Raw genomic sequence first — 24,285 nt, forward strand, 5'->3', positions numbered from 1 at the left:
TTCAAACCTTATTTCCTCCTCTCCTGTTCTGTTTTTCTGAAAGAAAATAATTCAGTTCTTTCCTCCTTCCACATTTCAAATTCCTTTTTTCTTTATTCTAGCTTCTTAAGTTTGAGCTAATAAAATAAAACCCCTGCAACATGGTAACAGGAGGAACAACAAAAACGGTAGGTAGGTTTTATTGTACTTAGTGACAAAAAGTAAAACTTTTTTTAAAAGGCTAAACTAAAAACAAGAGAGTTTTAATATTCCATTTTTATTGGAAACTGGAAGTCTTCTAACAAAAGCCTTCTGTGAAAAATTTTGAAAGATACTTTTGTAAGGGAAAAGGCTTTTAACAGCAAAAAAAATGAAACCCCAAAGTAAGCTCTCATCTTAGAACCTTGGGGACAGACCTTCTAGTAGGGTCTGTAGGTACAGGACAAGGGATAATGGTTTTCTACTAAAAGAGGGTAAATTCAGGCTACTTATAAGAAAGAATTCTTTTGCAATGATGGTGGAACTGGAACAGGTTGCCCAGAGAGGTGGTAGATGCCCCTCCCTGGAAAGGCCAGGCTCTGAGCAACCCTAATCATGGCAGGGGGGTTGGACTAGATGAACTTGAAAGGTCCCTTCCAAACCAAAATATTCTGTATTTCTATTTGTTCCTAGTCACAAGACAGTGGGTTGACCACTTGTCCAGCACTATCAGCCCTACTGGAAAAGCTGATTAATAATTTTCAGTTGATCCCCAACTACTAATTAGACTTCAGGACAAAACAGCTCAGTTCCCTGCACTCTATCACAAACCAACAGAGACTTGCTGAAAGAATTTCAGGTCAAGTTCCCTGGATGCAAGTGAGGTGAATTATGACAACCATAACACAGACTCCAATAACAGTCCAAAACAAAAAAAAGAACAAAACACCCCAAACAGAAAACCCAACCACATTGCTGAACAAATAGACAGGACAGATGAAACTGCACAGACCCACATGGCTTCCTGCAGTAGCAACTTGGAAATAGATGCCAGGAGAGCTGCTTAATGCACCTGGGGTACAAAAGTTGACAAAGCTACAAATGATGTGGTCAGGAAAAGAATTTTAGAGCCAAAGTTGCAAGGAATGCTTTGGCAGAGCTGCGCCTCTCCAGAGGGGTGAGCACTCCTGGCCATGCCAGTCCTCATAGGCCTCTTTAAGGGCACACAAGTCCTTCTGAGGGCAATACAGAAGGCTGAGTCCACAGCGGCTTTAACTCCCCTCGGGTCATTCTCATGTGTGATCTCCAACACTGTACTGGCAGAAACCTCCACACAATTTTGAAGAAAGTCACAGGGCTTTCCATCTCCATATTTTTCCCGAAGCAAAATTTTTCCTTGGTTCTAGGTTTGACTTGTTCACATTCTTTGCAGAAGTGAAGCCCAGCGTAAGATCCTCAGCACAGCTGAGAGAAACCTCTCAGTGAATGAGAGGAGTGCACAGTAAGATAAAACAGATGGGATCGAGAACATAAATGAGTTTTGGGATCTGCGCCTACAGCTCCACAGGGCATCCCTAGGGAGTTTCCACTGAGGCCACAATGGTGAACCTGCTGGTTTTGTATTCATTCTCTTACAAGCTAATAATGAACCCTCAGAGCAGCAGATGACTTCAAAATACGTGGAAATTTCAAGCCCAGCCTGTAACAACATAGGTATTCATTTTAAATTAAAGCCAGGCTCAGAGCAAATAATAACATAAAATGGGCATGACTGTTTCCTTAAGAAAAAATGTATTTTACAGGGGTTTGTTTTTAAAGCAAATCAACACCAAAAACTGTTGTAAAGACCCTAATAGCTTATCTCTACAGCTTTATCACCACAGACCAATCACAGACCTACCTTTCACAGACCAATTTGTATTGAAATTCTATCCTATCGATTTATTAAATATGCTTTGAAGCTGTAGAATATATGCTTATGTGCTGCACTTGAAGTTACATTTTCAGATTATGGCAGTAATTTTCCTTTCAGAGCTGTATTTTAGATATTGCTTCAAAATACTTACTTTCCTATGAAAAGAGAAACATTACTTTTTATGAATGCACATTTCAAATTCATTTTCTAGCTCTACTCCAACACACTAGGGCTTGTAAAAATCAAGTCTCCATCTTATTTTTTAATTTTTCACTCGTTCACAATGAGAATTTTAGCAGCTAGCTGAGAACCAATTACTTTTAAAAAGATCTAATAATTTTTTGGTAATAATATTTTGGGCTGTTTATTATTACTTGTTGTTTGTTTGTTATTTTTAACATTAGTGAGACTCAAAATGAATCTGCTTCAAATGGCACTCACATTTCCTGAGTCGTAGTATTAGTCTCTTCCCTGCACACGCTGGAAATAAAACCTCCAGTGTTGAGATTGAGGAGGTCATAAAGATCTGAGCATTAATAATGTACTATATTAACTAGAAAACTTGAAAGTAAAGAAGAGAGATCCACTCTATCTCCTTAGCCCCAGTAACTGGTCCCGAGGATTGAAAATTGAATTAGACTAGTCCATGTTGTCCTACTTCAGAGGCTTCATCCCACCACCTCAAGGCCTTCATTAGTAATGACTTCATTCCATCAGCACCTCAGGCTCTGACATTCTCTAGATGTCTCTCTTGAAAAGTTGCTGGACATCACATTTCTCCTGGAGGGACAAAGAAGTCTGTGATTATTCCGGGTCTCTTCTAAGAGAAGGGCAAGAGGATATCAAACAATTCTACCAAACTGCAGGCTCAAAATAAATGAAATATTTCTTTATACAACTCTCAGTCATCATAATGAACTCATTACCTTGGATGTTACTTCTTTGAATATGGAGTTCAAAAACATTTAATGAGCAGGAGGGAAAAAAACATCTTGAAGGCTATTAAATGGAATTATTTAAGTTCGCAGGTCCCTGCTGGTGGCAGGAAACATTGCTGCTGCTTGCTTGCCTTCCCCTGTTTTTCCCTAAGCATCTGCTCCTGGCTGCTCTGGGAACAGGACACTGGCATAAACAGTCTGGTCTAACTAAAGCCAAATAGATATATCCAAGGATTGAAATTACTAATCTACTGAAATCTGTGAAAGATAGGCTATGAATAGCCATCTGATTGGCAGAATACAAGAAACCCCCATATTAGTTCATGTTCCTCATGTTTTTTTTTTCATACTATTTCTTGCTGTGCGGTTCTCCACACACATCTTTAGCATTGATGCTCTAAGTCAAATTCACTGCAGATCCAAGGCATGTGCCAGAGGATCTTACCACACAGTTCGTGCAGAAATCAAAATTCTGCAGCTACCAAGTAGTGGCTTCTAACAAGATCTCTTAAAAAGGCAAAAGTATATTCTAATAGTTTATAAAGCAATGAAAACAGCACTAGGAACAACTTGAGTAGAATTGTGGAACTGTTTCTTAACACCAACACAAGACCGCACTTTTTGAACAGAAAACTTCACACTGGGTTGGCTATGATTCATGGCTGAACTGGATTTCCTAAAGACAGACAACTGGGAATGAAGTAGTGGAACCTCTGAGATTTCTTCACTTTTATATTTTTCCTTTCCAAACTGTGGAACAGGGGAAAATAAATCAGAGGGTGGGTGGAGGGAGAAGAGAATAGAGTCAGCTTGACCAGCCAAACTCTGCTGACAGAGCCATGTATCATCCAGCATATTATTGGGCAAAAAGCCCTACACTGGCTGTATGGCTTCTGCAATCAAGGTACATGTAGTTACAACAACAACAGCCAGGCATAAATGCTGAAATAAACCCAAATGAGGTATAGGTAGTGCTACAGAAACAGCAACCCTGATAGAGTGAAACAGATATGAATGGCTTTAGATGAATAGGCTGTAAAGAAAAAAATCCAAGAGTGTTTTGCAATTGGAAACTCTTTGGATGCAACACCACTGTTTATGCAAGGGTATAAAGAAAAAAAATTTAGTCTATAAAGAGCAAGATTATAAAGAATATCAGCCATTATATAATCCATAGTTTTTTAGTTTTTTTTTTTTTTCCTATACATACACATACTCCTAAACATATCAAGGTGTTTCTTGAACTTCTGCTTGTGGGGCAGCTCTCTGGCTGTGAAAGGCCTTCACAGAAAATAAGCTGACTATGATCTGTCACTGGAAAGATTAGCAAGGCACAAACATCCTTTGGAACAACAGCATAAACCCCATCACATGCTCTCTACTACTAAGATGTTTATATGTATTCAGCTGGCAGTACTTAGAGGATTTTTGCAGGTTTCCCACAGATAAGCAGTCAATACAAAAACCATGTCTCACATTTTTGTGAAGGCAGAAACTAAGATGTAGTGCTACTTGAAAAAACACTAAATATACTTAAAATCTGAATGCTTTTCTGAAGTGCTGAAGCATGGCACAGATAAAGTGTGTGACATTCAGCTAGATCCCATCCCTGTACCAGATCTGTCTGAAATATCATACTAACACCTGACAGTGCTTCAGAACCGAATCTTGCTCAGCATAACAGCAGGCTTTTCTTCATATTTAACAAAAACAAGATCTGTCTGCAGAAAAAAAAAAACAAAAACCACCCCCAAAAATGTTTTACCCTTTTATGCAGAAACAGGAAGTTTATTTATAGAAAGGAGACTTGACAACACTCTACAAATGAGCAGAACCCCTTCAGGGCTCACAGATGCAGAATATCCTTTCAAAATCCAAACACCCACATATAAAGGTTTGTACCACAACATTGACAAGGGTCCTTTGAGGGTCTGTGAACTGCTGTGGTGGTAAAGCTTTTTGTTCAAGGCATGAACACTGGCTTTTGGGTAGAATGGAGGTCTCAAGGTCTTTTAGTCTCTTTTAGTCCAATTTGACTATCTAGCCTTGCTTAAGCTGATTGATGCTGTAGTAAGGTGAGCAAGAGTCTGTCCACATAAAGCATGAAGCAACAAGGCTAAACCACTGATGAAAGGTCAGTTGTGGAGCACAATAGACATATATTTTGAAGCTCCCTTTGACCTTGGCTCTTTAACTCCAGAACACCAGTTACCTAACTACTGAACACCATTCATCCCTTGACAGGCTTTGTTTTTGGAAGGTTGGTAAACTAGTATTTGAAACACAAGTCATCACTTACTGTGGGACTGATGAAGTACTACTTTTCAGAGGTCCATTAGACTACTTGCCTTGTATTTGGAACCTGTCCCACACAGGTATCTCTATGAGAAGCCTTTTATATGTACCTTCCAATCCCACCAACCTTACAGGTGTTTCAGGTAGGAGAGCATTTCCTTCAATGGCCAAAAAACTCCAAGAGTATTGGCAATCACCAGAAGTTCTGAGGCTTTAAGCAATCCTGTTCCAGAAATCAGACCTTATAAATGGGCTTTAGTTCTTCATTCATCTCTAAAACATCTACCCAACTGAGGTGAGAAGCAACAAGTAAGATACCATAAACTCTCAGTACAAATCAATTAAGAACCCAAGGTTTAAAAGACATTATTAAAGAACTAAATATTTTAAATAATAAAGTTTGAAAACTGAAAAGATCAATTCTCCTATGTAAAATTATCTGCAATTGCTTTCTCAGCTTTCATATTAATTATCATAATTAAAAATTAGTCCAAAAAAAGTACCATCCCGGGGGAATGAAAAGCTTTCCAATCAGAAATGCCAGGAAAATGCATTAACTATTCTGCACTAACCATAAGCATTGCCATTCTCAGTCTCAGAATTATGAGCCCTTGGAATATGTTCATCATTGCCATTTAGCTTGGGGATGCAATACAGTCATGGATAAAAAAAAAAGTAATGGACAAGCTTTCAGGGGCACAAATTCTTCTTCAAATACTGGAAATTTTTGTTTACTCTAGACCACTTAACCAAGCTATAATTTGTGGGTTTAATGCCTCATGATTCACCAACACTGAGGAAGCCCACATGAAATACAATTTTCAAATAATTTCTTAAAAATGTGGCTGGAAAATCCCTGTTTGCAGCACAAGAGGTTTTTGACGCTACTGTGGATGAGCATAAAAATCCACAGGCAGCTGTCATACAGACCACACTGGATTTACACTGAAAAGGTGCAGGCAGAGAGGTCTGGGCCATCAGAGCTGCACTGACACTCTAAGGTGTCAGTGTCCTTTTCCATAGTCTAGGCTTTTAGCCACAACTTTGTAAGTCCTATTAAAGCAAGATGACATCACGCACACACACAGAATTCATTATTTTTGTACCTTATTCCAAAGCAAATAAATGGAAATAACATCACAACTGAGTTACACCACCAAGAACAGTAAGGCAACGTGTTGTGCATATTTTCTATTTTAAGACTAGAATTTGAATTAGAGTCTGCTTCAAAAAGAAATTCTAGTTCTATCCAGGATATCTTCACGTGGGGACTCATGTCTCTAAGTAGAAAGAATGGGACAAAAGAAATTAAAACCTGGGGTCATCACTGATGTGGAAAGAAAAAGAAACCAAACAAATCACACCAAATAAACATAACACCCACCCCTGAAAAGAAATAAACACCCTCAATGAAAAGTCTCCCTGGCTAAAAAAAGAAAAGACTGTAAACCCTAGTTTGTATTTTGAGATTTAAAGAAAACTGGCAACAAAAACTAAATTGTACCATTGTTAATATATCAAAAGTAGAATTGCACTTGCATAACTAATCATATTAAAAACAAGCATAGGAGAATAATTAAATACATGTATATTGAAAGCTGTCATTACCAACATCACATTTTACCTGCGAAACCATGATGTTCCCCAGTAACAGTAGATGGAAAACCTCTGCAGCAGTCAATCCTATTTAAAGGACCAGTGATTCCTGCACTGGCCATTTGTGAGTTCCAATGGGTCACAGAGCAGACCCAGTTATAAAGACTCACTGTTACAAGGATTAAGGCTTTAGTAGTGTGCATGCAGACCCTGAAGCTGGCTTTGGTTGCTTATGCTGTGTTTGCCTAATTTGTTAGTACATATACTTCCTATATCTGATGTACGTCATTTGGTGTTTCTAGAGTTTTTACAGCAGCAGGAATCCAGTACAACACAAAACTGAAAGCAGACTGATTCACAGAAAGTGTTGACTGATATGTTCCCCTGAGACAGGGATGAATTTGAGCTATAAAGCCTGCATTAACAGACTGTAATCAGATTATAAATGCAAACATTTAATTATGTCATTGAAACTAGTTCAGAAGGCAAAGTAGCCCAAAGTGGTTTTAAATGAGCAACAGGATGTCCTGATCAATTAGTAGTCCAAAGAAGTCTGCTAGTGATCATAACACTGTTCAGAGCTGGCAGATTACTGGATATTGAGAAGGATAATAGATCACATTCGATTTTGATTGAGAGGTGAAGCTAAAACCTTTCTGGGTATCACACACACAAAAACCTCCAATCACTTTCAAAAATCACCATTCCCCAAGAGCTGCAATACCTTCCCTTTAAAATAGTACACTGCTTTCAACACCATGATATCACCAAAACCCGATGTCTGATGAAGCACAGTGAAGACAAAGAGGTATTTCTAAGGGAAATATTTATTTCAATTTTAAATCAGATTTTTTCCTGAAATCTTTCTAGATGTATCAGACGGCTAAGTAAACTGTGGGCAATTATGCTTACATCCAGTGAATGAATTTATTTGTGACAAATCATCTGGGTTGAAAAAAATGGTTTCTCTGTTCTTCCCTTGGTAGTTGATCATGTTTCTAGAAGATAAAATCTTGCAAACCTTAAACTTGACTGTAAATCTCACCACATGTTTAAGTCCTCAAAGGCGAGAGAAAGGCATATGTATTTTATCTTTGCTTTCCTGAGACATATTGATAAAGTTAAAAAAAAAGATCATCTCCTTGACTTCAGGGTGGCATAAGATACCTATGTCTGTGGTAATGTGCTGCAAACTCAGAGAGCTACAGACACAGAATTAGGAGGCAAAGCGCACTGGGCTGCATCTATATGGTGCTTTATACCTATAAATTGCATTATGCAGACTTCACTCCCTTTTCTTTGCACTGTACAGGAGGAGGATTTTGTTTTAGTCATTTTGCAAGCATTACTTTTGCTTAAAGATACAGAAAAGCAAACTAACTGGAAACAAATACACGTTATACAAGATTTCAGAAACAGGATCACCGCCTACTTCTACTGTGTCTTTCAAAATGCCAGGCTCAAGGCCTGTTTCACTGCTTGGCCATCCTGTTCACCATCAAAAACCCTCCACAGGACACTACCAGGATGATCAGGCTGCTATGACTAAGAAAAGGTCTCAAGTACAGTCTGTGCTTTACAGTACACTCAAGCATTTGCCCATCTCCTGTGGAGGAGCACTTCACAGGGAGGCTCACATACGCTCTCATCCACTCTTCAGCAACGTGATGCCAACAGATAGGATTGCATATACTCCTTCCTGAAGATATTTCCACAAGAGTTTCAGTTTCATGAACAAGATGAAGCTGAGCTGCTTACCAAGACAAATGGACAGACAGAAACAAGATCTGGGCTTCTCCATACTAGCCCAAATACAGTATAGACACAGGCAAACATCAAGTCACCTTCGTTATCTATCTTGCTTTTATTATAGGGAAGAGATTTTGTTTCTCCTCTCCTTATCTCGTACTCCTGATGATAAAATCCCCTCAGTTACATTAAAATTGTTTTCTGACATGTCATATTCAAAATAAGGTTGTATTAATAGCATGAAACATTTCATGCTTTTCTCAAAAGTGTTACAGATTCTCCACAGTATGCAGCTTCAGATTTGAAGTTATGCCTGCATATCCAAAGCACTTCTACTCACAATCTACATCCAATATTAATAAAATAAGAGCTCTAAAAGAGATAGCTTTTGCAAATATAGCTAGAAGATACTACTCAAAGCTGTTACTGCTTCAGAGGAATGTTTTTAGTTGTAAAATACAAAATATGGATCAACACAAAATAGATAAACACATCATCTGCAGAATACACAAACTGGAGCTGAGGTTCACCTAACAAATTGGTTACATAACAAAACACATTCAGTCTCTTAATTTTCCTGTTTGACATAAGATAAAGACATACCTTTGAACATTCTTTAAAAAGACACCATATGCTGAGAGGTCAGTGTGGTTTTAGCGTGATGTAGACACTGATGCATTGCAGATGGCAGTAGCAATGCCTCTGCTTGCATGACAATCAGAAGAGAATTTCAGAGAACAGCAGGAATGAATCAGAACTTGAATAAAGAGGACAGATTCTGCCAAAAACCATGGTCTAGGCACATGCATGTGATTGCTTATGGGGGGGAAAAAGGGCAGTTTCAGACAAATGTAATGTAAAAATTGACTTTGATAAGCATCCACACTGTATTTAACTTGTCCAAATCTTATACTGTTGGGAGTACTTCGTATCTTTGCAATCTTACTGCTGACTAGAATGTTATGTTAAATGCAAAGGGATGCCCCTGCAGTTGCACATTTTAAAGTCACTTCCTAATACATGCAAATATACAGAATCTCTATTACATTGTTCTGGCCTCAGTCAAACTTTCTGAATAAAAGCTACCCTGATGCTTCTACAAGCCTTTGTCTCTCCAGACAAAATAAAGCAGTTCTGCAAAGCTTGAGGTTACCTGAATAACTCAGAGAAAAAAAAATGTTTTTCCTAAAAGCCAACAACTTCTAAGCTATGTTTATGTTGGAACAACATTGCTAAGACTCAGCAAGAGGCAAACATTCTGGGTTTATTTTTGTCCTTACTGTAAATCTATGCTTTGGAGTACTGTTTGCACAGACCTAGGCATCCATGTTCATATTATTCACCAATCTTTCAACCTCTGAATTTTATCATCAAATCTCAGAATCTCTGCATAGTCCTGAACCTACTACCTTGGTATAAGTCTTTCCACACGGGTCAAGGAGATAAGATTCCACTTCCTGACTGTAACCAACTGTATCTAAGGATCAGTAGGATCAAACCCCAAGCATTTATACAATATTGCTGATCTCTTTTCTTTTAAGAAATACATTGATTTTTGACTTGCAAAGTGTCTGGTATATCAAAGAGGGCCCAAGTTTGCCATGACTATGGGTTTTATTCCTTTTATTTACTGGCAGTCCTCACTATGATCTTTGTTACTACCACATTTTGCTTTGTTTTCCCTAACTTTCCAAACCTAGGAACAAGAGAGTTGGGACATGGGATTTTTGAACCAAAATAGCAAATGTCTTAGAGTATGTTCTTTCACACCAAGACAAAGTGAACCAAAATTTAGTATCTGTTTGGGGAGAATGGTTTAGAAAGGCTTGCTCTTCATGACTTGGAGGCAGATACTGGCTCCACACACCCTTACTGTGTCTATTTTATCAATCTTACTGGTAAGTTACTGCATAGCACATGGGGAAGACAGGTCAAACACTTACACAAGCATTACAGAATCCAGAATCTAAACCCACTATAATATATGGGTCTGTCATACCACTTCAGGATTTCTTCTTCCATGCATCCACCACACTTCCGCTTTTCCTTTTTCAAATTAAAGAAAGAAAGCGATTCAATGAAAAAATGCCATGTAACCTCAGCTGAAGGCAGATATATACATTCAAAAGTGACTGTGTTTTACTTCTCATTTATTTAATTCAGCAAATGCCAAGTGGAGTCATCATAAGCTGTCTGAAGCTCATCCTGCAAATTCATTTCAGTTTTGCAGTTGATATTCTTCTGCCTGCCTGGTACTCAAAAATATAAACATATTATTGTCTTGTAGTTTTGCTTCTCTTCCCTCTGAATGCAGAGCAAAGTGCATCACCATTTGTTTACAACCCAGCTGTGCTCCTATAAATCCACCCCTCAAAAAGGCGTTAGCCAGAAGACACCCGGAGTCCTACAGCAGTGGGATAATAAATCAAAAACCTATGCCCTAGTTCAGCAAAGCACTTTCTTAAACAATATGAAGCCAGTAAGATTGTAACTTCACTGCAAAGGACTGTAAATACTCATTTGCTTCTCATAAAATTCAATCTGCTCTGGATCTAGTCCTAGACATTTGCTGGAAGGTGTCATTAAATAAAATGAGAGGAAAGGCAGGCCAATAATGTCCTGATTTCTAAGAAATTACTGGCTATTACATCTGTCTCATTAGATACTTGAGCAGCAGTCACAGGGGGACCACACATCACACCCACTAGCCCACTCTCTGGCCCACAAGCTTTAAATATAAGTATTTAGTCTATTTGGTTCTCTGTTTGAATTACTATTTTAATTATGCAGACAAGGTAATAATCTCAGGTTTACAGGTATTGGCATCTATAATTTACACACACTGTGATTCAAAGTCTTGAACAGTTATGAAATAAAGCCAGAAATTTTAAGTGACTGAATGAAAAAAAAAAAATTAAGTGAGCTCGGGTAAACAGAATTAAAACAACCTCCTATAACAGCTGTGTATTAGCACTCACTTCCTTTTGCACAGCTTTTGGCAAATATTTCACAAAATGCTTTTCATTTTATACAACAATGTATATTTGATGGCATGTGTAGGATATAGCAGTTGATACATCACATGTGTTTCTAACAGGCTGTGGTGAAGAGCATTTTTGGTACAGATAACAGATGATACAATAAGACAACTGAGCAAACGGGTTTGCTGTTTCATGAGTGAATTTATTCTGAGAGACTCATATTCACCTACAAATGTTCCAAATTACGTTGAGCAAGCTAAATGCAGCTCCCCACTGAAGTACTCCAAAACTAAATGTAAATTATGACAACATGATGCCAATGACTGCACGATTCTTTCTTCAGTGCACATCAGTGATTCAGAAACTGTCCTCCATAACTGATAAGAAATGGGACAGAGTTCAAGAGTGCTTGATGTAATGCAGCAGTGTGTTAGGGCTCCACTAGCCTGAATGAATCTCACTAATGAGAAGCAGAAAGTAAATGATATATGCCTTGAAAGTCCCGAGAAATAGGAACAAGAAATAAGCCACAAATATTTCTCTCAGTCTCCTTATTATATTTTTCTTCAAGTCTTGATGTTCAAATTCAATAGCTTCTACATTTTGTCAAAATCTGGAAGCCACATCTGGGGATTATGTGTCTAACCACAGCCTTACTGGACTGAAAAAGTAATCTGACTCCATTTCATGCTCAAGCTGGGAGAAAATTCTACATAAATCATGCATTCTAGCTAATTAAGATGTTTCTTAATTTGCAGAGTAATAAGTAAGTACCTTTACAACTTCTAGTATACTTTCTCTTCACCTCTCATTTGCCAGGTGAATGAACAAACACGAATAGAGATGCTCTTCCTAAAGAATGAGCTCTGAGAACTATTCTCTCCTGTACAGGTATCTCAAGGCATTCCCTCTGTTTCTACCTAGATTTTCTATTGGGGAAAAATGTAAGTATTTTGGCTGTTGCCCCCTGATTTCTGAAAGTTCAGGAGCAGGCTCAGAGCTTCAGCCTCACATGATTAATTAGTCTGCAAGTGGACAGTAAATCAAATGTATCCCAAATACGATCAGCCTCTGCATATGCACAGATTACATGCAAAGGAGATGCTGGATGCCTAGAAGCACCAGATATATGGCCCATCTCATCCAGAATGGAGCCAAGGAATATCTACAAAGCCCAAAGTTTGTCCAGATGGTCTAGTATCCATGCCCTCCACAGACCTGGAAACTTTCACATACTTGCAGCTCCTCAGCCCAAGCCCTCAGCCTCACCTCTCCTAGTAGCATTCTTCTGCCTGGATAGGAAAATGCAGTGCTGCCCCAAAGTAAAGGCTGAAGCCTCTTTTCAAGAGACATAAAGTGCTTTCCATAATATAAAATTACTACAAATCTGAAAGGAAAGAGGCTCACAGTACTTCAAGCCAATTTGGTTTGGGCCCCAAATCAGGGTTCACTGCCATCAGCTCAAAGTTTGAGAAAAATTTTCCAACACTAGGAAAATTAAAACCAGTGATGAACTGACCAGGTGACTCTTTTATCAACAAGTTTATGCCTCCAACAAGCAACTTGATACAGTACTGCAGTTCAGAGAGTACATTATGACAGTGCCAATCAGACATTTAGAAAAACTTGAGAACAGTTCCAGCTGCTCACTGTGTCCAAGTAGATCTATAGCCACATTGACCACTGCTTTTCCCTGCTCCAACACTGTGCCACATTTAAGCTCCTGTGAGATGTTATGCTTATCCTCTGACAAAAAAAAAAACAAAACAAAAACCAAAGAGTTAAAAGCGTCTGCTTTACTGAATTTTCTATTTCTCAGGAAATACTAATTGAAAACTTCTTGCTCTGTGTTACAAATTGCAGAAAAATATTATGATTCTGTAAGTCAAACAATATTAATATCCCTCTTTCCCTGCAGGAAATCCTAATAAATGCTACAAGGGTTTCCAGCTTTGCAGGAAGTGAAACTGCTGGACTCTCATACTCTTTTATATTTGGCTTCAGTGAGAAACTAATTTTGCAACTCCATCAAATACCAGTTACATTCCTACAAGAAAAACAGTCCAGCTGCCAGTCAATAGGACATTTGACCTTGCAGAGAAACCTGAAAGGCACTTGTACAAAACAACAAGATCTGGTTACAGTTGCACTATCATTGCCAATTCCATTAAAGCTTATCTTTAAAATGTAATGAGCTTTTTAAAAGAGGCCAAAATTAAGCCCATTGTACAGCACCAGCCAGAGTCTTGCTGCTGCTTTCCAGCGCCTTCCCATCACTTCATTTTTATTTATATGAGAAATTACTTTGTTATAACTTCAAATGCAGTTAACATGCTAAATACAAAACAATAACTTGCCTCTACAGAGAGTGGCCCGGTTTCAGCAAGTATGACTCATGCATTCATACTGCTTTCATAAACCCACCCCATTACCCTTGACCAGCGGACATTCGGAAGGTCACAGTTCAAAGGCACTTTTGTAAATTTTACTAAGCTGCAAGAACTCTGCAGGGCAGCTTCAAGCTCTCCAAGGCATCTCACTTAGTGCCCTCATTTTTCCTCCAGCAGCTTTTGTGAAGAAGTCCAGCTCTTCTTGCCTGCATGCCAGAGGACAGCTTCTGACTTTGAAAAGGCATCACTGAGCAGGTCACTCCAAAACTCTTATGGAAGATTAATGAGTTCAGGCAGACAGCACTAAAATAAAGGATGTTAACATGAACTTCTGATTTTTAGGACACAAAACCATGGGAGTAGCTAGAGCCTTCATGGGATTATCTATCAGTAAAAATTGGTATTATTGGTAAATTCCACTTTTGCTTTGAGACTTTGGTTTAAACAATCAGTAAGCACAATTTTTAACATATGCTTTCATTTTAATTATCGTTTATTAACAGAGCAAGATGATGAAATTTGACATTTTACTACCTTCAACCTTAACAGTTTGCAATGAAAAGGAACTTGCATCTTGAATGGTGCAGTTGCTTATTTCTAAATTCAAGAAAGGCTCAATGTAAAGTTGACTGAAGTTAACAAAAACCCTCTCAATGACTTAAGCCTACACTGCCCCTTAGAAACCAAAGATCAATGCTCAGACAGTGCTCTGCTGTTGCAAGCATTTTATCCCCCGTAGACACAAGCCAGGAAAAGCTGCTGGCATCAGCACATGGAGTGAAAGGCATGTTCACATCTCCTTCGAATAAATACTGCTGCACATCGCAACCTGGGCAAGTTACCAAACCTAAGAGGAATCTGCTGCACGTGTGCAATGAGCAACACGTCACAGTGGTACGTGCACTGCAAATCCTCACAACTTGAGAAAAAAACATTCTTTTATTTTACCTTTGAACAACTATTTTTGTGTTTGAATGAAATGTACAAGCTCATGAGCCACCAATGCAGCCAATTCACCAGTGAGTATAAAGTACCAGAGTATGCAGAGCAAGCCTCTCTGAATCAACACCTGCAGTGAATTCCACTCAGAAGGTTTTCTGTAGAGTTGCCTACCTGGAGCACGTAGTCCCATCTATCATTGCTTTTCATGACTTTCACACACCAAGCCACTGTATCTGCCGGGCACCAGGGGAAAAGAGAAGTTTTCAATTCTTCTTCCCAATATCCTCATCACTTCAAGTACTTTGAGATCCTCTTCCACAAACTGTGTGCCTCTGGCCCAGAAAACACCTGAACTGCTAAGTTGTTCTAGTACAAATGTGTTTCACACTCCTGCAACCACTGCATAACACTTTTCCCTAAAAGAGTAGTGTCTGCTGGAATTCAGACTTTATGCACATCTGCTACTGCAAATGACTTTGTCTTTTTTTGCTAGATTTTGAAGAGATTCTGTCATGGAAAAATAAAAGCCAAAACAATGGGGGATAAAATTTGTAGATTTTTTTCCCCCCCAGTAGTCAGATTTAACACTCCAGCAAACAATTTTTTTTTTTTTTTTACTTTTCTCATTTAATGGCTAGATCTAGAAACCTTCATACAGCATTGGGGGAAAGAAGGGTCTTGACCCTCCAATAATTGTGATCAAGGAACCTGATTTATAGAGGCAGTCTTTTTATCACAGAAATTAGCTGCAGACACAAGTGACAACATAAAGACATCAAATTCTCTGTGAGGTAGGAAATGGCTAAAAAGGAGAAGTTTTTGGTTTGGGTGGTGGTGGAGTGGTGGTGGGCCTGTTTGGGGCTTTTTTATTGAATTTTTCTTTCTTTGTTTATTGGAACAAGTAATCTAGCTGGGGAGAAGAAAAACTGAGTTGCCAGAAGAAGGGTTATGAACATGAAAATCCCTGGACTTATTTCTCCCCTTCCTGCACCCCCCACCTCTAAATCATTAGGCACAATAAAATTGATTATATCTTGCTCCAGCCTCTGTCCTGCTTACCTGCTTAGACCATCTTGACAACAGAAGTCCTTAATAATGTGAATACTTAAAAAAATAACAGGATTTGGCAGTTTAATCAATTTTCTCATTTATAATAATCACAAATAATGCAAATAATCATAGCTGAAATCACCTGCAGGTTTTACATCAAACCACTCAAATAAAGATTAAACAGAGATTAATATTTTCCATAATGAATTTAACCACTAGGCAAAGTGACAAATCCATTAGCCCAACCAAAGAGAAAACATTCAAGTCATGTTGTGCAGGAGAACACAGCACTGCTGTTTTTGAAATAGCCTATTTTTTCCCAATATTTAGAAACACAATGAAGTCTTAACTACATGTTTTATGAGGCTGAACACAGCTAATCCATACGGACCTACTATAAAACAGACTTACCACTTTTTGAGCTGGACTTCTCTAAGTTGTGGAGCTAATTTTTTTTAGTATCTACAACAGAGAAATGTACTGAAAATCTGTTTCAGTTCTATGGGTCCACAAGTTGAAAAAGGTTATATGTGCAACAGAGAGCTGCAAAGTAAAGTGTTGATGTGCAGAAAACTTTTGCATTTGCTTTATTTTCTCTGTCAGAACCATAGTCTGCTTAGTTCCTGTCTTAGCTTTGTGTTTGGCAGGGTCAGAACTATAAAAAGCTTTGCCATTTAAAACACTTTTAGAAGAAAGACATTGTATTAGGCTGACAATACATTTATCAAAAAGTCATTTATCAAAATGTCACATTGTCTGGAGAGACAGATAGAAAGAATCACCCCTGGGCCTCAAAGAAGAGGTTAAAAAATTGAAAACATGCTCATCATCTCCACTAGAGCACATTATAAACTGAAAGCAGTCAAGTTTGCTGTTGTGCTAAGCCTTCTATTGAAAGAGAGGGAATTTCAGCAGTGTTTATTCTCCCCCAAGCACCAAGGCCTGTCTGACCTGCTTACAACAGCTCTAAAGCTAAGTCTGTCCCAAAAGAATTTATCTGGGTAACTGCTACAATAGGCTGTTCAATGTTTGGTAGCAGGTCTGTATTTCAGAGAGAGAAAGACAGAAAACCTAAACCCCCCTGAGCAAAATCAGACTATCTGTTGAACTGCACGTCAGTTCATATGAGAGAGGTAGAGACAAGGCTCCTCCTCTGCAGGGCAGCATCCAGCTTTCAGCTACAACAGACATGTGCATTGCCTGCTTCCCTATCAAACTCAAGGCCCAAACTCTGCCAGGGCCTCGGTGCTGGAAATTCCAGAGTGCTGCCTGCATGGGGGCATGTGGTGGCAGAGGCTCCCTTTGAAGTGAAGTATGAGTAAAGCACTAAAGTCCAGGAGAGCTGCCAAAAGGTATGTTGGCACAGCATCTCCCATCAGCCAGGCACGTGAGGTGGGGCAGGAAGGTAGATCAGCATAATTTATAGAAAGAGAAGGAAAATTATCCCAAAGCCCTGGAGGGGCCTAAATACTATTAAAAATGGTAACTGTCCCTCCTTCAGAAAGGGGTATTAAGAGAGCACAGTTATTCACTAAAGAACAACCTTTCCTTTCTCATCTCTGAATGAAGGTCAGTAACAGCTCCAAGTGTTCTTCTGCAGGTGGCTGTTGCAGTAGCTAAAGATGAATTTAATTCACATTCTCTTAATCCAAAATCAAGTCAAATGAAATTAACTCTAGGTCCAGTTTTGTTTAGCAAATGATCGGTTAGATCTAACACACCAAAATCAAAAACTCAGGAGTCAAAATCTGCCACACAGCATTATAAGGCTGCCAGACCCATCTCTAGCAGGTAATTTACTGCACGTCCAAACCTTGTGAAAGCAAAACCAAGCCACAGACTATAGGTCTACACTTCAACTTGGGGATCAGCACTGCCTTTCAGCACCTGCTGGTGAATCATCACTAATTCTGAGGAGCACCAATGACACGTCTCATCATAGAGCAGCACACAGGCTCTAACATCAGTGACACTTTGTCTTGCTACTTACGTGGGGCAAGGCTTGGAGTGTGCTGAGCTCAGTGGAGTACACATTGTACACCCCACACATAATATGCTCAGTCTTTATGCCAAAATCTAGAGTGTTTCCAAAGTAATCAGCTAGTAGCTTACCCCATATTTCCTTAGATGCAATGAACAGGAATGTGAACAAGCTACAATATTCAGCACTAAATCAATTCTAACTGCAACAATATCAATTTCCATATACTTCACCAAAGAGTTTGTGTTACTTAAATGCAAATTTTATTCAAATGCCAGAAAAGCTTAGTCCATCCTATGAAACCAGAGCTACATTCATTCTTGGCTCTGCCTTACTAAAACATGCCTGATGTAAGGATTAAGGCTTCTCCAAAAGAAAGGGCATGATAAAAAGAAAGCAACATAAGCAGTTGCCAAAGTGATGAATTTCCTCAACTTAAAGGCAGTTTTAAAGGTATTTAAAAACATTTTCAGAAAACAGAAAGAAGCGTTTTGTTCCAAAACAAATTTATTTTTATTAAAATCTTATATTGAGTACAAGCATAAACTCAGCACTTATAAAAGCTGCCCAACCAAAGTTTTCAATCTCATTTATAAGGGCTGAAGGGAAAACAAGGACCAACGCATTACCAGGTTAGTACAGCACAGAGGCAAGGTCTGCATCAGCACCCCTCTCACCCTCACAGCAACAAACATACTATGCCCTTCCAAGCTTTTCCATGGGAATGCTACTCCCAAAGCATTAGCAGCATCCCAAAGGGGAGAGTGGCAGTATTGGCAAGAGGTTATGCAGGCAGACAGGAAGGCAGATGGTTTCTTGGTTTGGCTATGATAAGGGAGACAAACTGGAATCCAAGCTGATGGAGAGCAAAGGGACTTCTGCAGGCTGCTGCTAATACCAGAAGTACCAACAGATTTAGTTTGGGCTCAGTCTGCTGACCAGACCATAACAACAAGTTCTTTGGCATCAAAACATTAGGAAATGTCCTTGCCAAAAGACAGTCTGGACTCAGAAAAATATATGATTGACACTAAGACCAAGCAAACAAAAATGAAAGTTCACATGCCAGGATCACGGTCAAAACAAATCTAACTGAGGAATCATATATCCAGAACTCACCACATTTGCCAAAATATTTGGCCAAAACTCACCTCCTTGGAGTTTGTTTCCAATTGAAGTCATGGGAGATACACCTTGGCTTGACTGATGAAGTACAAATTTATAAAGAGTGTCTCTGCTCTCAAAGGCTCATCTCAATGCACAGTGCTCCAGCTGACTCACATTTCAACTCTAGAGTATTTAGAATCTGATTTGACAAAATGTCATCTCTCAGCTACAGTTTTACTCAGGTCTAAAGCTGAAGGGTTTGGCTATGAAAGTGCCGTGTTTGATATCCCTAGAAACACAGTCATACCATCAGGTCAGTTCATGTTCATGAGCCGCCTGTCTCCTGCAGCAGCCATAAGCCTTTAGAAGAGTAGAAAACACAAGTCAGTAGGATACTCTTCCACTGCACTCTACCATCTTTTCATCACTTTCAGTTTGGCGACCTTCTAAGCCAGGTGGGCGGGGGTTTGAGTATTTAGTAACCCCCAGTGGATTTTTCTTCCTCTTAATTAACTTGTCCAGTCTAAAATGTGTCCCCCAAAACTTGCTCAAATAATTACGGGCTCCTGAAAAAACATGAGGGGAACCTCTAAACTCTGGCCGTGTCATACTCTAGTTTGCAAAACATGAACAGATGGCAAGTTAACACATGCTGGAAGGCACACTTGAAGCCCTGTGCATCACTCAGTTGTTATGTGTCTATCCAGACCTAAAGCTAGCCAACAGAAAATTCCAGCTGCAAAAAAAACTCTAGTTATAAGAACACAACCTTGTGGATTTAGAGAGATTCACTACTTTAAAAACAGAATTCTGCCTTGATTTCATCTTGCCAAATAGTTTCAGACACACCGTTCTTGTGCTCATTACTAATTTTTTTAAAAATCCAATCATTTAACAAATCCACCTAATTCTAGCCCTGTTTCACCACACCTGCCAAATGCAGCCTGCAGCCATGTGCAAGATCATACAATTTGTTTCTCAGCTGCAGTGGCAAATTATTGATGCTGTTCAAAGAACCCTCAGTTAGCTCAATTTCAATCCCTGCAAAGCTGAAGGACAAACAACCTTCCTGCATTTTAATTGTGCATACAGCAGTACATTCAAAAAAATGCTTCAGAAACCTACAGCAATTTTTTAAGGTTTAATTCTTACAGATCCAGACTAGTAATCTTGTTTTGCTGGGGTTTGTTTTTCGGGATTTTTTTTGGTCATTCATTATGACATTCCATGAAAAACAATGGAGAGCATGTATGCACATTAGAAGGGTAGAGAGTATTATCCAGATGTACTCAGAGACCACAAAGTCAGATTCCTGCACTGCACTTGCAGGAAAGCTTAATGGATTTTCTCAACCCTTCAAATAGGGCAATATCCTGCCACTCTGAAAACAAACAGTGACCTCCAGTTCTGCATCTGTTTGTGATGGCAGATCTCCAAGCAGGCATAATTTATCTCAAAATTAGAACTCCCAGAAAAATGCAAGAAGTGTCATCAACCCTCCAGTCAGATGTTATGAACAAAGTTACAGCCAATTTTGGACATGACAAGATTTTTGAGTCCCTGCAGGTGTGTGGTCAAACTGGGAATTGTCCAGCTTAGCCTGTGTTTGTTTAAATACAGAAAAGGCATATGAATTTGACAGAGTCCCTGAAAGAACTGGGAATCATAAAAGGCACATCTGAGATGAACGGAACTGCACAAATCTTAAGACCTGGCAGCAGTGTTGGAGAGAACAGGGCATGGACTTGACCACACCAAACTCAAGGCAGCTTTGATAAACAAGGCAGCAGGTAAGAGAACCCCCATCTTTCCTCCCAGGCTCTGAGCATCAGATTAGCTTTTCACAAGGTTGGGGCCCCACAGTAGAACAGACTTACTTCTCAGCAAGTCCAGTCTTCATTGGATCACCACAGAACACTCTTACCAACGCTTTGTTGTTATCTGACATTGTTAACATTTTTAGGTTTTACAATTCCATGGCATTCAAGTTCTGGAAAAGAACTTCCCCATGAGGCACTTCATAAAAATATGTGACAAGCTCTTCTTCACCCTCTTGTTATTTCTGAGACTCTTCAGTCAACTAAGAACAACTGCTATTGCTTTTTAAAGCTGCAAGTACTGCTCACAAGAATGCTGATGTTTCCCAAGTCCTGCCCTTGGATTAAACATGGACTGTCACACTTCACAACACAAGGAAGAACAGTATTTGAATACTACAGTAGTAAGAAATGTAGTACATAGTAAATTACGACCAAAGGGAAGGAACAACTGCAAATTTATTAAATCCATAATTAGTTTTTGGATTTACTCTTTTTCTTCTCAGTCAGCTTTGGAAACCAGGGGACAGCCCACTTTTACTAATATTTAGGATATCACAGAGGACCTGTCAGCAATGGATTTTGAGTCTGCTTCTTCTTCAAAGCACCTTCAACCTAGTAAGCAAGCAAAGACTTGGATCAATAACCTCAGACTGTAAATCTGTCTGCAATTCTGCTGAAGGGACAGTGTTCTTCATTGAATAAATACCACACACTTCACAGCTTCAGACTGACAGCTTAAACTTCAACCAAAAGCTATAACACAGCCAGGGCATTGAATAAAGTAGCAAAACACTTCCTGCCCAAAGTCTCACTTCTGAACATTTTTTTCAGAGGTTCCTGGAGAGACATAAGGACTATTCCCTGCAGAGCTGCTTGCAATCAGTAGAAAATTAACATTAAAGTGAGATCCACTGCAGAAAACCAGCAGTAACCCCACGCCTGCATTTAGTTACCAAAGGGATAAAGAGCAATTGCTATGTGAGGAGAGTACAACAGCTGAAAACCTACTTAAAATAGGGATCCCTAATTTTGATTTACACCACTGCAGCACAGCAGACCAAAGGGCCACCAATCCCACGCTGACAACACATGAACTGCCTGAAACACACTGTTTCAGCTGCAGAGGGGTAATTCTTCAGAGGCTGCAATGAACTGTTAAGAGCCACAGAGGAACGGAAGCCTGTTTAGAAAAGTCTGGAAAGAGGTCTTGAGTGCTTAGTAATGATGGCTTGGTTACCTAGGTGCATACACAGGCAGTCCTTATCTCTTGCCACAGATGTTAGCCATCTCTGCCTTGACTTGGATGCTCTGCAGATGATTATCCCAGTGACCGTACGGTCTGCACTGACTGAGGAACATAATGAACAGCAAACGCCCAGGCTGGAGAGCAGCTGGGAGACTTCTCTTGGCCAATTAAACACGGCACATTACAGTACATTTTTCCTCCAGGAACAGTTTTCCACCCTTCTCTCCATATGGATAAAAATTCCATTTAGATATTAAGAGAAGTACTTTATTTCACTGGGAGGGGGGGAAACACTTAAAAAAAGCCTCAGTTCTGAAAATTATAAAACAGGACATTAAAAATCTACTCTTGCATCAGCCAGATTCAACTGTTTGTGTGTTATTATTGCATTACATAGAAGAAAAGTCAAAGTATTAATTTTTCAGTTCAAGCAACATATTCAGCAAGAAATATAGAAACAATACCTATGTCACTCTTTGTAACGATCACGAAGCACCCATCAAAACCTCTTTTAATGCCAACAAATTACTGTTATTTATGACCTGGCTGGCAGTCCCTTTTTAGCCTTACAGACAGGCACTGTATAATGATTCAAACCAGGCTGCCTACAAAGTTGTTGCACATTCTGTAATATCCAGTGTCATTGCATGCCTTGGTCCTTTGGGATTCATCTCTATGGATGCTGAAATGATACCAGAAGATGCAGCTCAATGTACAGCATCCTACACAAAGCAAAAGCGGTCATCCAAAGGGTCTCCAGTCTGGAAGGAGGCTCATGGACTGTATAACTGTGTACCAACCATATGACAAATAGTCACTACCCAATCAGTCAATCAATCAGTCAATCAATCAACTTCAATACCATGTTCCATACCTGCTCATTTTAGGCAAATAATGCACTTGTAGTTATTTCTAGCAATATTAAAAGAGTAGAATCCAACATTCTTGAGTCTGACATATTTGATCCCAAAATTGGCACCCAGATTATTTTTTTCCCTTCAAATTACAGAAAAGCAGTGTAGAGTTAAATTTCGGGGTCTCACTTCACATGCTTTGCAGACCTTGCCGAAAACTTTCTCCAAAAGCATGTTTTAAAATTCTTCTTATTATATCTGCATTGTTAATGTTTCCACAGTATTGACGATAAAGACATCTTCAGCCTGGCGACACGTTGCTTTGGTAGTGGAGCACACACAGCTATATAGGTATGCTGTCAAAGGAAGACTGAAAACAAGAACAGCCACACACGCTTGTTTCATCATGAAGGTGTAAATGACCGTTTTCACTGCTACATGCGTAAAACGATATACCTATATATATATATATATATATATATATATATATATATATATAAGTTGCCACATATATATACACGTATATATATATATATAACCTCAGTTATTTATATACTGAAATAGCGCAGGTTTTGGCATTGAGGAGAAGCTGTATTTTCCCCATCCCAATTGTTTGTGCCTTCAGGCAAACAGCTTCAGCTCCTAGGCAAAGGCACTTGTGCCCTACCCGGGCTCTCCCAGCGCCGCTGCGGCGGCAGGACAGCGGTCAGAGGGGAGGCAGGAGCCCGGTTCCACAGGAGGCCGCAGTGCCAAGCCGGCAGCGGGACACCCATCACACACCCCGTGCTCTGCTCAGCTCAACCCACGGCCGCTCCCCTTCCCCAGCACTTCGCCCCTTCGGGAGCGGAGCCGCTCCACGGGTGACGCTGCCACAGCCCCCGCCAAGCGGGACACCTGCGACCCGGGCCCTTCCCCACGTCCGGGGCCTCCCAACAGCCCCGCACCAGGTACCCACCTTGTTGAGGTGGGGGTTCCTGGTGATGTCGTAGCCTCGCTTCTTGACGGCCGGGGCGCGGCCGGGGCCGGCCGGGGCGGTGCTGTCCGCATGGCCGCAGCGGGCCCGGGTGAGGCCGGGCAGGAGCGGCCCCCGGCCGGCCCCCAGCACCCACGGCAGGCGGCGGGCGCAGACCCCGGCGCACACCGGCACCATCGCCGCGCTGGTCCTGCGAGAGCGAGCCCGGCGGGGCTGGGCGGGCCCGGCCCGGCCCAGGCGTGCCCTGCCCAGGTGAGCCCGGCGCGACGGACCGGCCGAAGCGAAAGGAAACCCAGGAAGCGGATCCCGCCGCAACGCCGCGGCGGCCGCCCCTCCTCCGTTACCTGTTAAGGCTCAGCCGGCGGAGCAGGGGAGGGGGAGCCGGGCCGGGCCGGGCCCGCCCCCGCCGGGGACAGCGGTGAGAGCGGGGCTGCCCGGCCGCGGCATCGCGGCCCTCGCCCCTCGGCAGCGCGCTGCCCCGAGAGCCGCG

General features: G+C 40.4%; 1 protein-coding gene across 1 annotated transcript in view; it reads right to left on the bottom strand.

The window, feature by feature from the left end:
• Positions 1-23,972, bottom strand: part of ME3 (malic enzyme 3) — a 117,071-nt gene extending 93,099 nt beyond the window's left edge. The window contains exon 1 of the mRNA XM_062514165.1: positions 23,778-23,972. Coding sequence (XP_062370149.1) covers positions 23,778-23,972 — 195 coding nt within the window. The remainder of the gene's footprint in view (positions 1-23,777) is intronic.
• Positions 23,973-24,285: the final 313 nt, after the last annotated feature.

Source organism: Cinclus cinclus, chromosome 2 (genome assembly GCF_963662255.1).
Source record: "Cinclus cinclus chromosome 2, bCinCin1.1, whole genome shotgun sequence".
In the NCBI taxonomy this organism is placed as follows: Eukaryota; Metazoa; Chordata; class Aves; order Passeriformes; family Cinclidae; genus Cinclus; species Cinclus cinclus.